At 41.9% G+C, this 17047-nt stretch overlaps 1 protein-coding gene across 1 annotated transcript in view; it reads left to right on the plus strand.

Annotated features, from left to right (window-relative positions):
- Positions 1-17047, plus strand: part of EVA1A (eva-1 homolog A (C. elegans)) — a 214306-nt gene that overhangs the window by 49188 nt on the left and 148071 nt on the right. Inside the window, exon 2 of the mRNA XM_009319661.1 lies at positions 12158-12372. Coding sequence (XP_009317936.1) covers positions 12158-12372 — 215 coding nt within the window. The remainder of the gene's footprint in view (positions 1-12157; positions 12373-17047) is intronic.

Genomic DNA, 17047 nt, shown 5'->3' on the forward strand with positions numbered 1-17047 from the left:
CAGAAATTAAGGGAGACTCATGCAAACCTACTTTTTTATCTTCTTATTTTCTTCTCTTTTTGCAGCCAGTCTGAGCTCCCTTTTCTCCTGGATAATTTTTATCTCTGGGTAACACAGTCCTTTCTGCAAGCAGGTATAATTCTGAGCTCAACCATGTGGGAACATAAAGAGAGGTCACTTACGAATTGATATTCTTGCTCAAAATCTTTCTTTTTCCTCCTTTTTAGTATTTTAAGGCTGCTTTCTTTCTGTTTCCCCCATTTCCCTACCTTTGCTCAAGTGACCCAGCCACCACGATGCTTCCAGCTGATTCTTGCTGGCAGGATAAGCTCCTGCGACCACACTTCTAATTAACAAATGAGAAAGAGGATTTTTTTTTAATATGTCTACTCTACTCTGTGTCTCCTTTTGTTTTCCCTTTTTAATTTCCTTCTTTTTCCCCTACTCTGTTTCTTCCTTGCACTGTTTAGCCTTTTCTATCTTGTCTCAGTCTCTCCTCATTTCCTTTCCTCTCTTGGGGTTCATAAAGCTGCCAAGGCCTGGCCAAAGCAAGGAGAAATATGCATTTCACAGGCGAAGGTCATGCAGAGGGCAGCACCATAGTTCTTATTGTAGGTCCTGGGGAAAAGGATGCAGGTTCATTCCAGAGCTGTTGCTTTCATTACATTTGTCAAATCTACCCTGAATAAGAATAAATAAATAAAACATGGAATTTAAAGCAGAAGGAAAAGGGAGATGTTAAAATCTTGGTGTTGGAAGCAAGCTTTTGCCTAATTTTTGAATTTTCTTGGGAGGTGAGTTCTGGGAGAATTAAGCACCAGGTCTCTAGTCCAGAGGGGAACCACAAGTGTGGATTCTCCGCAGTGTCTCAGCAGAGCTCACACCGTATGTCTGTGAGCAGTAGCTGCCCTTCCCACCGCAGACAGCAATTTGCCATTGTCCCAAAAAATTTCCTGCTTCTTCAGTGGAAAAGTTGCTAGGCGGCAAAGCAATCCAGAGTGATTTGACCTACTTGAGCATGAAAATTGCCTATCCCCTACCCTTATTACTCAACGTCAAAGGAGGGAGGCCTTGAATTGCAGTTTGCAATACAAAAAAATTTCTAATAAAAATGACCATTGGAGCGTTGAAGTGCTTGTTAAAACCAGTGAGAGAGACTACAACCTGACTGGAAGTATTTTCCTGTAGGAGAATTCTTCGCTGCCAAGGTGGTATTTGCACATGTAAGTCACGCTGTATTATTTCATGCAAGGTAATAGGATTTCAGATTTGCTCTCTGGGATCACAGGAATTGTTCAACATTTTGACCTGCCAGTTGAAATCTACTTTTTTTCAGGGATGTGTAGGTCACTCTGAGAGCCCCAGAGCTGGCTTCTGGCACGGTGTGCAAAGCACTCACATCTGCTTGTGATGGCTTTAGCAGCAGCTCCCGTAGGGTTATGCACTTTTGCCTTCACTCCTGCCATTTGCCCTAGTCTAAACAAAGTTGCCATCTCTCTGTACTCATAGTCTTGTCAGAGTAAGTTCTCCCGAATGGGCAGAAACCTGTTTATTTAGTGTTGGTGTTTCTTAGCCCTTGTCAGATTGTCATGGCTTAGTTCTTGAACTGCTTAAAGAATTGGTCAGTGCGCATAAAGTCTTGTCTGTCACCTGTGTGGTCAAATAACTGTTTTCTTTGTCCCAGTGTGATATGCTGTGCAAAAGCCTTCTTTTAATTTGGGTGGTAGCAGGGTACTTGCCTGTCACTCCCAGTAAAGCTGTGGGGAAAGGCCGGGTTGCTTTTAGGCACCGATACCTGATATATAGCAGCTGCTTTCGTGACAGATGCCTAATATTTCCTATTTCCAGAGAAGATTTGGGACTGAATTTTCTTTGGTATGTGGTGAACTGGTAAACCCCGTGCTTTCAAAATACTAGAGGAAAAAACAAAAGGTGCATTCACTGGGCATGAGGGTGCACCAGAAGACTGCTGTCGGGCACTGTGCTCACCAGCATTAACTTCTCTGTGGGCGATATGGCTAAAGAGGGCTCAGGAAGGGATTTGATGGAGATAAAGAGGTGCCTTGCAGAGACTTATAGGGTGGTTCTCCCCTGGGTGTGGAGAAAGTGTGACAGTGATTGTTTGCAGATTGACTGCACAAGCCATGGAAGGGCAAATTCTATTCTATTCTATTCTATTCTATTCTATTCTATTCTATTCTATTCTATTCTATTCTATTCTATTCTAATCATGGGTCAGTTGGAGGTGGACTAAGATGTTGATCACCCTAAAATGTTCTTGGCCTCTTGAATGAGTAGTGAGACATTCAGTGAGCTCAGAGCATGTCCTGAGGGAGGTGCACGGATCCAGCTCTCAACTTCTTTCCCTGTTACATAAGAATATCGCGTTGGTTAATCGCTTTAGCAACACATGAATAAGTTGGTCCCTGGCCCTTAAGAAATGGCACAAATTTGATTTCAGCAACTTTAGTGACTAGGCCAGAAGGTGCAGAAGGGCTGTCAGTCTCTTGCCATAAGACCCAGTGATGCCTGTAGGAAAGGTTGAGCATCAGCATGCCCTGGGAGCAGGCTGGGTGCGGGGACACATCCTGTTTGAGCTCTTAAACTTCACTGCAGGCAGTGCTGCCTACGGCTGCTGGAAGACACTAAGCTTTGGGATTGTTTTTTCTTAGCTAGGGTCTTTCCATTTGCATGTTAGCTTTGTAATGTTGAATTCCAGGATCAGATTTGTTTTCCATAAGAATTTTCACAGGAAGGGGTGGGATCAAAAGGACTTCATTGTGGAACTGAAAGTCAAAATGAATACCGGTGAAACTTGTCTACATGAGGACACCAGCAAAGGTGAATTGGTAGTTATGCAAGTGTGTCCCTGTGTGACTACGTTTACTATGGAAAATTATATGGGTATCGTTATGGCAGCCTAATTATATCACTGTGGTTTTGCTGTAGTTTGGCTCTTGTATATAAGGCACCTAGAGAAAACTGTCCTTTCAATAAAATAAACCTGTTATAACTTAATTTAGAAGAGCTACATGTCCTCTGGTGGTGTGAGCTCTTTATCACTACTTAGAATGCAATAGCAAGGCCACAGTGAGCAGTGCGGCGATTTATCTGTGTGATGACTGTGTTTTGGAAAGGTCTTGGTTGAGAGCCAAGGAGAAAGAGCCAATTGAAGCTGCTTAGGAAGTGTCACCCATGTAGTTCCTTCAGCTATAAAGTGATGACCTTAACACTTACTGCAGCTGTATCTCTAGAATGAAATAGTGCCTAGCTTGTCTATAGTGCGTGGCATTGACCTTCTTGGGCTGTAAGAAGTATACACTAAATCTCTCTCAAAATTACAGCTCTCATTCTCTGAGTACTGAAAAAACCCCATAAGGCTTCCCAAGGCAACCTGGTAATTATCTTTAGGTGGTGCTATAAGATATATTTTATAAATATGATTGTACTACGTGCAATATGCTTTATATAATTGACACATAATACATACTAATGCATGCTAAGTTATACTTTTTACAATTAAAGTAAGACAATGTCTATTAATATTTATAATGCTGTAACACTAACATATTGATTATGTAATGTATTAATATTTGTAATGCTATAACACTATTTTAACAAAATGTTCTAAGAAATTTAATGCTGCAGAAAATGAACTCCACAGTTATAGTGGGGTTCAGGCTTCTCCTGCAACTTAAACTAGGTAAAATATTCTGCAAAGTTGTTTTAACGTGTGTGTGTATGTCTGCATACAAATATATTACATATATACACACATGTACACACACACACGTGGAATTTTTAGTGGGAAGTGTTATGAGTTGGCAAATCTGGTAGCCTGACAGAGGCAAGGAAGCGACAGCCCTGTGTTCCCAGGTCCAGGCAGTAGTGATGCTGAGCATCTGTTCCCAATAGAGAGATGTGCACGTGTCTGGCTACACTGATCAACACAGGCAGAAACACTCAGCATTCATGCAAACACAAACAGCACCAGTGGCCTCATCCTGTTCCCCTCTCTGGTTGATCAGGATGAAAGCCTGTTAGTAGAAAATATGCATGCGTGCATACAATGTGGATGCCCCAGTAACTGGCCTTAGACAGTCCACGCAATAGCTGGCTTATGGTCCTCTCATCTCCAGTCACCTCACACACAGACATGTGCATGCAGATGGGTCTCTCAGTTGACTCCCTGACCCCCAGTCTTCCCGTAGCTGACCTGGACCTCCTGGTCTGTCTGGTAGCCGTAGCCAACTCACAGGCTGTCTGGTCTCTCCAGTATCTGGCCCAGACTTGTGGCCGCTTTCATACCTGTCTCCCAAAGCTCTTATTCTACATGCCAGCTAGTCCAGCTTGATATTCACTAGTGATCACGCACCGACATGCATATGCACACCCTTGCTTGCTCCGGTTGCTGGCAGGACACACACACAGGCCCTCTGACCTGTGGTCTGACTCTGGTTGCTGGCACTGACCCCCATACACGCATGTGCACACAGATCAATGGAAGGGGCTTTGATCTGAAATATGGGAGCCGGAATAAACAGCTGGAGAGAGGGTTGCAAGTTGGCAAAGTCCTGGTGCAGCTCCTTCCAGCCAAATTCTCTGTACCATCAAATTTCCTTCAACATCGTGGCTGCCTGCCTGCAACTATACAACTAGTGAAACAAGAGTTTTTAAAAAATTCCTTAAATCTAGAGGAATTGGTGGTCAACCCCTTGAATTACAGGTCATGATACTGGTACAAGTTTATAAGAGAAACACTGAAAAACTGGAGGGGGTCCAGTGGAGGGCCTGTAGGATGATTTGGAGCTGGAGCGTATGGCATAGGAAGGGAGGCTGGAGAAGAGAAGGCTGAGGGGGTATCCACATGCTTCCTTCTGCTTCCTAAAAATGGTTATACATAAACCAAAGCCAGACTCCTCTCAGATGTGCAAAATAAAAAGGCAAGAGGCAACAGACACGATTTGTGACAGGGGAAATTCTGAGCACTTATTTGAAAAAAATTTTAATCAGAAGGGTGGTGAAACACTGGCATGGGTGTTTCAGGGGCTGGGGAATCCCTGTCCTTGGCAGTCCTTGCTCAGGGCTGAACAATGTGCTGAGCAGCTTGATCTCACTTTGATATTGGCCCTACTCTGAGTAGCAGTTTGGACTAGATGACCTGCAGCAGGCCCTTCCAGGCTAAACTTCCCTGATTCTAGAAAGATAAGCTTAAAAAAAAAGATACAGTTTTATCTCTGTTCATTTGCCTTTTCAAAATGTAAAAGATCAGGGAAAAAAGTAATCTCCATAGCCATAAGGGATTTAAAAACTTATTTTAGAAAAAAGTAAGTTCTCAAGAAACCATAGACTTATGGGACACTCAAAGAAAAACGTCTAAGATGATGTTCAAATAGCAAAAAAGATTTTTTGTATTGAATTTTTAGAGCAGTTCTTTAAAGTTCTAGACCCAAAATACTTGCAGTTGGAGTTGCTTATTAAATTCTCCAGAGTTATTCCAACAGTCTGTGGAAGAGTCTGTAGTGTTTTATTAAATTCTGTAGGAGTTTACAATTAGGAATTTTAATGGAATGATTAGCAATAATGCTCACTAGTATCTGAGTTAGATTCAAGCCTCCAGAGTTGAAAACCACCATGCTTTTATTGCTGTCACCTCTAGCCTTCACTAATCTAATTTCCACTACCTTTTCATCCTTATGCAAACCCAGGGAGACCTATTCAGCATTTACAAAATGTTACCTTGTTTAGCCCTGAAATGCCGGCTCTCAGCTGTAGTTCTAAATTCACTCTCGTTTCAAAGCCGTTTTTCTAAGTTAACACTGGATACTCTTTGGAGCCGCAACTGCGGTACAGAAGATCAGATAGTGGGCGAGGTACTGTTGACTTACTTAAAATAAAAATATTTTCCCAAGCATGCTTACAAGATGTTCAAGTTTTTCCAGTGCTGCATGGTATCTGAAAGGTGAAAGAGTTGGGGAGTAGCCGAAGTGAAAGCAAATCTCTCTGTAGAAGGTTTGCAATAGCAAGTTTTAATCTCCAGTATTAGTAACAAAGCAAAACAAACCCTACTTGTCTGTACTAGGCTGCTCTGTGATTTGAGAGAGCTGCTTTTACTACTGCAACCACAGGATTATCAGTAATGCCTGGTATGAAATGCATTCATTGAGTTACTTGCTCTGGCTTCAGGCCTTGCCTGGGGTCACGTTTCAGCCCTGTTTGCCTATCCTCGTGGCGTGTTATTCTATTCCACTGGCTTAGCACTGTTTCTGTGAGATGTTATGAGTATCGGTGTTCTGTGTATAAAGAATAAGCTGAAATTCTTCAGTCTATAGCCTATCTGAAAAACAGTCTGGTCTAGGCATAGTCTGAGCTCCAGAAAAGTATCTGATTAAGGCCTGTCCTGGAAGAAAGTTCTGTTTCACATTTACAGTCTCAAAAACATCTGCAAAGAAGCTGGGTAAACTAGAAGAAAATAACAGGAGATATTGAAAAAACAATATAGATCTGGAAAATAAGAGGATTAAAGAATAAAAGAATCTGTGTCAATCAGGAACACGATTGACGATTTCACTAACACAGTTAATTGCACTGACTTAATGTGTTTCAGATAATGGGAAATAGTTTATTTCTAAGTATAATGTCCTTTTTTCATGATGTTGATTTTTCTCTATTATATGTATACACTTCTATATTTGTAACTACAAAACCTCAAAATGGGATGTTTTAAGAAGACATTGCTATAGCTTAGATATAGCTCAATGCAGATATTAATGAAGTTCTCTGGCTTGAACTATGTGTAGTAGTTCATTAACCATTAAAATCCTTTGAGTTTCCTTGTAATTTGTTAGGACTTTTGGCTCATATCCAAACTGTACAAAGAGTTAGTTTTATTCTGAGTGTGTCCGTTCCTCCAGCACACACCCACAGAGGTGTTTCCTGGTGAAAGATGAAATTTCTCTTCTGATGACTGGCAAGCTGGTGTGTTGTTATGTGCCTTGTCAAGCAAAACTAGAACTGTACTTAATGGAAGCAGGAGAAGAGGGCTTACTGCTTTTAGACAACCATGGTTAAATAGGACATATGAATGAGTGTTTGTATACTCTACTTTTATCCTACATCTGCATGGGATGGAAGCTCTTACATCATCTGTGCTTTTGTGAACCACTCAATCAGCTGCTTTGGTTTCAAAAAGGTAGGGTTGTAGCTCTGTGAGAGTAAAGGATGATGTTTAGATTTACAGTACCTGTAAAATGATGATATTCTGTATGAAACTGTTATTTTTCTCTAGTCCGCATATGCGTTAAGGGTTAGAACTGGCTGTTCGATGAGAACTGAGCAACAGTTCGCTGGAGAGGCAATGGTGAAAATGGTTCTTGGGAACTGACATTGCTGGGTGGGACAGAGTTACAGTCAGCATTAAGCGTTGTGTTTGACGAGTAGTGGAGGGTAATTGCTGATGACTGATAGGAGTCAAACTCTGGGCTTTGGAAAAATAAATTGCAAGTGGCGTTTGAAAGGAACATTTCCTTCTTGTTAGAGGGAAGAATGATCTATCATTTTTGTGATGCACGACTTTTGGTTGTTTATTCTGTCTTCAGAGTGTAAATCCCTGCTTTGGTAGTGACATTAGTCTTTTGAATTGAGAAGATGTTTAGCACTTGACTCCTATACATTGATTTAATTTGGGAGTATGGATGCCCACCAGCAAAGATTCCATGTCCTCAACACAATCCTTAAAAAAAGAGAAGTGCTAAACCGAAAGGATTTTGAGTTTGCTTTTGTTATCCCAGATTTTCAAAACATGTAGCATTTGGAGAAGGTTTGGTGGGCTTAAAGCTTTAGATTTCTTTTATGCTTTTAACATGCTTTCAAATGAAATATATATTTTTAAAGAAAAGCTCAAATTGCCACCTGCTCTAACATTGTCTTCCCTAGACAGGCTAATAAGTGAACTACCAAAAAATTTCCTGATAAAACCATGAGAATTTATGTCACTTCCACTCCAAGATGAACCATGACAAAATAGAGTAGATTTGACTGTAGCAGTACAGCTGGGATGTTTTCCTCAAATAATTGCTTGCCTTCAGGTCCTGGATCCAACAATGGTGATTTCACATCCCAGAATTTGAGGATGAAGAAAGGAGTGGCAAAGGTATTCGGCCATCTTTAAAAACAGCCTGCCTTATCTTTGTTTGGAGTGGGCACTTGTAAGGCTGTAGCTTATATCCCAGATAATAATGCAGAGAAATATACTCAATGAGGAGTAATAAAATCATTTGATAATACCTTTCTCATCTCAGTTTCTTGACTGTCATATTCTGTGGTCTATGAATAGCTGATCGGTGATCTGCTGTATCATTTTACTAAACTAAAATAGTTTCTTGCAGCCACCCAAAAGAGATATTTTCATGCTTGCCAGGACAGAGTCAATGAGCTCTGTAAGCTACTCCTTGTGTACTTATGAAGTGCTTCTTACCTTGGTATACAAGTGCCACTGAAGTCTCCAAACACCTGCCATTGGCTACATGTTTATGCATTTCATTCAGTAAAGAGCATCCCAGTAGTTCCCTCCCTGGTACCACGTGTGGTGGTACAAAAGGTCACTGGAGACTTGTTACTGAAAATTCAGCAAGGATGCTGAAAACAATTCAGATTTTGGGTTACTGAACCATGAATCAATGGGTAATGAAATGCCAATGCTTTCAGAAGAACTACTGATGAATGTAGTGCAAATTTGGCACACTTAAAGATGAAAAAAACCTCAGCATCAATTCTCTACAGCCACTTCCTTTTGCTCTTTGAAGAACATCATGTCATCCCTGATCATGCCCATGCCTAATCCAGTATCTTCTCTCTGACAGTGGTCAGTGCCAGATGTTTCAGACATTGTGCTTTATTTATTATTAGCCAGTCACCATCAAAGCATTCAATCCCTTCAATATCTTGAGCTTAAATGAAGTCAAGTTATTTTGAGTTTGCTGATGGAAGACGAGAGGAAGGAGTTGTTTCAACAAGTGATCTGCACTAATTGCAGGGGTTGAAGCCTTCCCTGCTCCTGAATTGGTAATATGAAAGGTATGCTCTAGGATGGCTGTTCTGACAGAATAATTGAATATTCAGAGGAGCCAGTAGAGTCTTCACTGCACTTTAGTTGTATTTCTCTGGCTCCCTAATAGGTCAGCTTCAGGGAAATGTCCTAATGCATTGGAGTAACAGCATGGAAAGTGGGGTTTAATGTTTGTAGTTTCCTTTTCCTGATGCCCGTCTGGTATGGTTGCCTTACTTTTGAGGGAGAAGAGCTAATCTAACTCCAGGACTAGGTATACAGCATCACACAGAGCATGTATTCTACTGACTGGGAAAGGAGATGCACTCCAGTAGTTCATTTTATCCCCAGAGCGCTTCCTTGAACAAGTGAGATAAAGGCACTAAATTAAACAGTGCTGTTCCCTGATCCGATGCAGCCCTGTCACTTACTCTAATTATTGGGGCTGTGTCTCAGCCTTTTTCTCATAAGCAAATGCTGCCCTGGGGACTTGGAAATTAATATGTTGATTTGAGTAAATATCTATTTGGCACATGCTTTGAGGCACTGCAGCAACAGAACTGCTAAATAAGAACTACAGACTAAAATTTAGAGAAATCAGAGAATCCAGCCCTCATAGTGGCAGCTCCAATGCTGAAGCTAAATTACTGTGTGTTGGTTATCTCTAAGAACAATGATTATAGTTGTTTTAGGCACCTTGAAATTTGTTCGGACCAATATTCTTTCACGCAACTAGCTAGGTTTCAGTGTCAGTATGGAAGAAGAACTATTTCCAGTAAAAGCCCTGGATGAGTCCATACTATTTTGGAGAGTAAGAGCAAGTTGCTGGATATGGCCTTAGGGACAGAGAAAAGGTCTTGGGAGTGTTTAACTTAGTGGAGTAAATATACCCTACAGATATGTCTACAAGGATAGCTAGGGTTGACGTTGAAATGATTCTGAGCAAGCCACGTGAATTCTCTCAATCCACATGAATTGTGCTTCCCTATGTGCGTTATCATGTCTTGGAGGACAGGATGATGAACGTGAGGAAGCAGTTCACCTTGCAGCAATGAAGGGAAACTGCATAGCAAGCTGGCCCCTCAGTATAGCAAAGATGTTGAGAATCTGGAGAGAGTCCATTTGGCTGCCAAGAAGGCAAGGGTATTGGAACATATGATAAATAATAAGAGACTGATGGAGCTGGTCTGTTAATCTAGGAGAAGTAAAGAATAAGGAGAGTGGGATCTAATTACTGTTTTACACTACCTAAAAGTATAGAGGAAATGGAACCAGTCTTTTCTCTGAAATGCACAATGAAAGAACCAGAGGGAACAAACAAAAGTCATAACATGGGAAATTCCAATTGCATGTAATGAAAAAATTTTCCACGGTGAAAGTTGGCATTGGCACAGGTTGCCCAGAGAGGTTGCAGAGGCCCCATCCTTGGAGATATTCAGAACTGGACAAAGCCCTGGGAAACCTGGTCTAAGTTGGTCCTGCTTGGAGCAGAAGGTTTGACTAGATGACTTTCAGAGGTACCAGCCTAAATTATTCTATGATTATGGGCCACCAAGAGAATAGTCACATTTTAGCCATTTTTTAAAAACAAGTCTAAGATATACCTCAGGTTCCCTTTTAGGAATTTGTCCAGGGATTACTTGTTTCTCTTAATGGTTTTGTCTTTTCTCTCTACTCTACCTCTTAAGAAAAGTGTCTACCATTTCTTAAGAAATGAGGTAGAGGAAGACAAGGACAGGGCATTGTGGGATTGCTACTGGTAGACTTGTGTTGGTGGCCAGTAGTGGGAAGGGGACTTCCAAACTCGTTACAGAGAGGAAGTCTGCAGGGTTGAATGGGACCATGGCTGATGCTGACATTGGACATGCTATACAGTTCCCTGCACAGATGTCTCCATATCAGCACCACAGTGGTTTCCCCTCAGGCTTCAGTGTGGCAAAGTCAGGATTTGTTTGGCAGTTGCCATGGCAACCTGACTGCAATCAGCCCTTTTAACTCAGTGTAACTTTAATGAGGCTTTGTCCCCATGCTTTATTCTTGTTAACAACTTTATTGTGTGGATAACGTCATCCTCTAACAAACAAGGAGAGATTTGGTTCTGCATACTGTTTTCCTTTTAAAAAGGTTGAAACTTTGCAGAATTGTGTCAAAGGCCTAGAACAGAAGGTGCAACCAGAAGAATTAAAATGGTATCTTGTGAAGGGAGATCAAAGATGTGATTGGTGTGCCATGATGGAATAGGACCTCATACAACCAACTGTAACCCCAGCTTTCCCCTTAGTGGCTCTGTGTCTGGGCCTTTCTTGCCCATGATCATAAGTTCACAGGAAAAGTGAGGTTGGAAGGGACTTCAGTTCTCTAGTCTAACCACCTGCTCAAAACAGGGTCAACTAGAAGGTCAGACGAGGTTGCTCAAGGCTTTATCCAGTAAGGTCTTGAAAACCTCCAAGGGTGTAAACTGCACAACTTCCCCGGGCAGTCTGCTCCACTGCTTGACTGCCCACACAGAGAAAAAGTTGCTCCATATACCTGGTCTGAAACTCTTGTTTCATCTTGTGCCTGTTATCTCTCATTCTCCTACCGTGCACTACTGTGAAGAGCCTGGTTCCATCTCCTTGATAACCTCCCTGTAGATACTGGCAGGATGCTATTAGTTTCCCCCAAAGCTGTCTCTTCTCCAGGCTGAACAAGCCCCTTCTTACAGGGCAAGTGCTCCAGCTCCAAAAAGTCTTGGCCCTCTGTTAAACTCACTGCAGTTTATTGATGTCTGTCTTGTACTGGGGGGCCAAAAATTGCACGCGATATCTAGATGTCGTCTAAATGATGAGTCTGGCCCAGCTGCATTTCCTGTAAACTTGATAGCTGTGCCAATGTAAATGAGTGGTATGATTGGACTAAGAGTTTGGAGCATCTGAATATTGCTTCCACTAGGGATATGTAACATGACTGAAGGCCAAATCACCAGGCCTCCCCCCTCACGTCATTGTCTCTCTCCTTTGGACATGTGTGAGATGAGTAATAAAATCTGCATCCCTCATTGCTTGTTAGTTGTGTGTTTGTTAAATATTAACTACCTTTCACTGGTAATGGTTTTTGTCACGTTTTTTGCAGGTTACATATCACAAGTACTAAAGAATTACACTGACCATGCCTGTGATGGAGAATATGTCTCCCTGAGATGTCCTCACAGAACCACCATCAGCATCCAGTCTTCCTTTTATGGCCGTATTGTACCAAGTCATCAGATGTGTCCTTCTCGCTATCCCCACTCCTATGCAACTTTAATTAAAGAAGATGTTGCCTGTTCAGTTGGCACTTCCCTTCAGGTATTGCATGTTAAACTGGATCTGTTAATTTTGGACTTCATCTTTCCTTGACCAGGCAGCAGCTGTCTATGCTGGTGCTGCATAGACCTCTATTAAGCAGCGCTACCCAGCGTGGGAGCACTGACATCTCACACAGCTTAGTGGGTAATTCATCTTTGTAGTTTAGATGATTTTTTAGATGTAGTTTAGAATTAGATTTTGCTGATCTGTGATAGAATTTTGCTGCAACTGTAGTCAATAACAGTTCAGGAATGTGGTTGAAACAGAATTACACTGCAAGACTACATTGTGTTTGACTGGGTTTGAAGATTTTTTTTTTTAATAGTTTTCCTTCCCAATGGTTAACTTTTTCAACACATTCAGAAGTTGTGGTGGTGTTCTTTTTACTTCAGAACTGATCCTATTTCAAGAGGCTTTTACTTTGGTAACTCGAAACCCAGAGAGAACCCTTGGCTTTACTTCTTCTGACTCATTTGGCTCTTAGGCCACTGTAAGTGATCATACATCACTTAAGCTTGTAATTTCCCAAGCATCAGTAGTTAATCAGCTCTGTCCATTTGTGTAGGGGATGTTGGCTTTATGTATCCTCCCAAGAGCACATGTTACGTCAGCAAATCAAAGGATTATTTGGAAGGTGCCAGTGTCACTCAACTGTCAGTAGGAACAACTAAAATTAGAAACATGAGTTGGCTGATGTTGTTGATGAATGGGGTCTGCTCCTGGATGTTAAAGTAAGCACAAGCCTTTCCAAGTGCAGGATTTGGGACTGTGAAAACTTTTGGGCAAAGATCTCAAGTATCCAGTGTGTTTATGGCTATGAATCAATAATAACTCATAATTAAAATTTATAGCAGAACTAGATTAATGAACCTACAGGGCTAGTGAATAATTTCTTTTATGATTTGGCTAAAGGCCAGAGTTTCCCACATCACTTCTCACTCTTGCATCCAGGGTTTTTAAGAGGAATTTACAGCAATTTTTTAAAGTTGATACAAGTGCTTTGGCTTCCAAATGTCAGTGGTAAATTCTCAAGAAATTGCACAGGGTTGGAGTTTGCCTGTAGTGTAACCCTTAAGCTGACAGATGTACAGTTGCCCTCGTAACACTGCACAACAAATGACTGAGTTGTAGTGTGGGAGGACATGATCATTATCAGTGGAAGGTCTTCCCAGATATGATAATGAAAGTCCGTAATACGACAGACAAGAGGCAGTTGTGTTGTTTAGGGTGGGAGAACATGGACGGAAGACCTCGGCAGAGGCTAGCCTTCCCTTCTTTCTTTTACTGATTTACTGCAAAATTTACTTGAAACATTTCATTTATCAGCGTGATTGATAGCTATGTGCTTAGCCTCATCCCTTGCAGGTGAGTGGCCCACTTAAGGCATTTGGAAGAACTTGAGAACAGGGAAGATGTTACCTTTGGCTTTCCATGCTGTGATTTTATGTGCAGGAGGGATTTAAAAGAAATCCTTACCTGCCTGGCTTAGCTCCTTGTGTCCTCAGAGCTGTTACCCATTAGCTTTGCCTCCAACACTTACAGTACTTGTAATTACAGCTCCCCTATTTATCAGAGAGTTATGTTCCCTGTAGGCAGTCTTGCAGCAGATCTCTTGTACAGTAAGTCTGATACATGACTGAGACCAGAACATTCCTATTCACCCATTTTTGGGGATGCAGATGTGCTAGGGAAGTAGCTGACATTCTCTGTTCTGCCACAGATTTCTTGAGGAACCTCGGGCAAGTTCCTGAGTCTCTTTGGAGAAGATCCATAGCGCCTCTTTCGTGCCGCCAAATCTGGCTTTAATACCTCAATGTGCCGTGCTTGGCCAGGGTAGGATCAGTCTGAATGCCAGAGATGAATCTTGTCTTCTTTCTCAATCCTGGAGGGGGTGAGCCCTCTCTGAAGGGTAAGCCAGAAACTCCACAAGCTGAATGGCAAGCTGCCTGCAGCTCGCTGGTAGGAAATGCATGTATGTAGGAAAATTGGAAAACTGTAGACAAGAAAATTGCCTGCGTTTTTGTGGTTTTGAAGCTCAGCTATATGGCTGCTATAGGCAGGACCAATTGTGGGTGTATCCTGATTGTCAGTAATTTAAAAAGTCAGCCAAACCAAACCCTTCAAAATTAAGTATATAAAATCACTGTGTCTAATCAAACCCATGACTGTATAAATTTGCTGCTTCTCTGGAGAGTGGCCTGGAGGAGTGTAAGGGGCAGTTATTAATACTGTTCCCTGCAAACACTACCTGTGAGTAACAGTTAATTCCCATTTAGAAGCTCTCTTGTCTGGTAATGACCAGTTCAGACATTGTTTCTATGTTAAAAAGGGAAAAGAAAGGGTTGATTACACTGAGAAAACCACTAATAATCCAGCCTTATATGGTTGGTTGCCAGGATCCCTCACTTTAGTCACTTGTTTTTGTTTGAAATGAAATGAAGACCACTTGGGAGAGCGTGTCCAAGACATTAAGGCAGTGACCCCAAACTACACATTTCTGTTATTCTAACACTGTGATGTCAGATTCAGTGGGAGATTTCCAAATGCACAAAGAATTTGGACATTCAGACCGGGATCGCAGTTTTGATGTGGTTGGTCTCTTGTTAACTTTTAGATCAAGTCACATGAATATGGAGAGATCAGAACAACAAAATAAAGTTGTGTTGAAAGCCAGACATTATTTACTTTTTAAACAGCTCCCCCTGCTCCTCCGACTCTGCTCAGTTTAACAGGGGAGCCCAGAATTAGCACAAGTCACATGAGATCTATGGCAGGAAGGAAAGAGAGATTTGTGCTGTATTCGTGAAGCATCTTTGAGTTATTTCGAAGATAGAAGTGTAGAAAGTTCCCACTCATTCTTTAATAATAGAAGCTAATTTGGGGCACTAGTGCTGTTAATTAACAGTCTGCTCTGGTATTGGCTCTTCTGTACTTCCCTTGTGGCATCCTGCAGGGAGTATTCCCAACTGGGAAGTAAAAGAGAGCAGTGTCCTCATCCCAGCCAGGAGGGATCCCATCTGGAGCCTTGGTGGCTCTGGTTAAAGAGAGCCATGGCTCTGCACCCATGCAGTGCAAACTGTCCTGCCTTGGCAGAGGAGGTCTGTGAGGAGGAGCTTTATGGTTGCTGAACCATCTCTTTTCTTGCTTGTAGGTTAGGAAGAACAGCTGCTAGGACCAAAGTCTATTCATCTTTCACCCAAAGTAAATTCTTGAATATTAAGGGTCATTTACCATAGAATAGTTTGGGTTGGAAGGGACCTTTAAAGGTCATCTAGTCCACCCCCCCGGCAATAAGCAGGGACATCTTCAACTAGACCAAGTTGCCCAGAGCCCTGTCCAACCTGACCTCAAATGTTTCCAGGGATGGGGTATCTACCACCTCTCCGGGCAACCTGTTCCAGTCCTTCACACCACCCTTAGGCGTGTTGAAGTCATGCCACTGAAAATGGTTGGCAATAAGTAACAGGGTGTTTATACACACTGCATAATTTATGCAGAGATGAGTTGTGTGCCCACTAGAAGGTCTATATCACCAGGGCAGGATCATGCAGACGTGTTAGCTTGGGTCCTGAAGGTGCAGAGCTGCGTTATCGTAGTCCTGTATGCATTGGTGTCATTGTGATGATCTGTAACTCCCACGTACCTTTACTTCTTTGGAGCAATTGTGCAGGTGCAGTTGGTCTGAGCATGCAACCTAATAATTTTGAGAGCTTGAAAATTTTTGGTAGGTCGGTGCATTGTGCTTTCACAGTGGAGTTTTTCTCTTGCTCTGTAATCTCATGTCACCTGGATAGGGTTGGTCAAGCCCATTTTTAATCCGCACAATGTCTGATTTTCTTAGTGTGAGAGTATGGAGAAGAAGCTGAATTACATTGCTGCACAGCAGGGGGAGACACCTTTTACTCCAAGGAGGTCTGCCAGGGACCATCCTCATCTGCTTTAGCCTCTCCCTTATGCTGTGGTTCTCTCACCTCTCACACTACTCCATACATTTGCATTTCCCTGCCATGGGGACACCTCGTGAGATCTTGCCTCCGGGGAAATAAGGAAGCTGATAAACAGATACAGCAGCAGTGTATGTTTATTCATATGAACACATAAATGTCAGCACAGAGGACAAAGGAGAAATAGGAGTGTTAAGTGTTTTGCATTGCCTAATGATAAGTGCCTACTAATAAGTGAATCCCTTTAGTAAAAAACTTAGTCACTCCTAGCCAAGCTCACAATACACAACTTGTGCCTGCAAAAATACATGGAGGCATGTTTATATTTGAAGGAAGCTGCTCAGCTGAAGAGGAGGAGGTTTGGAGTGGCTTGTTTATAAAGCTTTCTGCAGCCACTCATTTCTGGATCAGTATTCCTGATGTCACTTGTTTTCAGCAATAAACAACCCAAGGTCTGTATGGAAGAATGTTTAATGGTTGGCCTAAAATTATTGCTTATTACCAGAAAACTAGATTACACTTTACAGCAGATTACCTGCAATATTCTCATTTTGGTAAATTGACAGAAAAGTAAAACCACGGCTTATTTAGAAGGAAAACAGAAAGCCCTGGAGCAAAGCTTATTTAGAAGGAAAATAAAAAGCCCTGGAGAGGCACTTATCCGTGGTGTTTCTGCTCCCAGATATTTATCAAAGACATTGTAGGCTAACTTCTGTCCTAATAGATGCATG

Source organism: Pygoscelis adeliae, unplaced genomic scaffold, assembly GCF_000699105.1.
Source record: "Pygoscelis adeliae isolate BGI_AS28 unplaced genomic scaffold, ASM69910v1 Scaffold121, whole genome shotgun sequence".
NCBI classification, from domain to species: Eukaryota; Metazoa; Chordata; class Aves; order Sphenisciformes; family Spheniscidae; genus Pygoscelis; species Pygoscelis adeliae.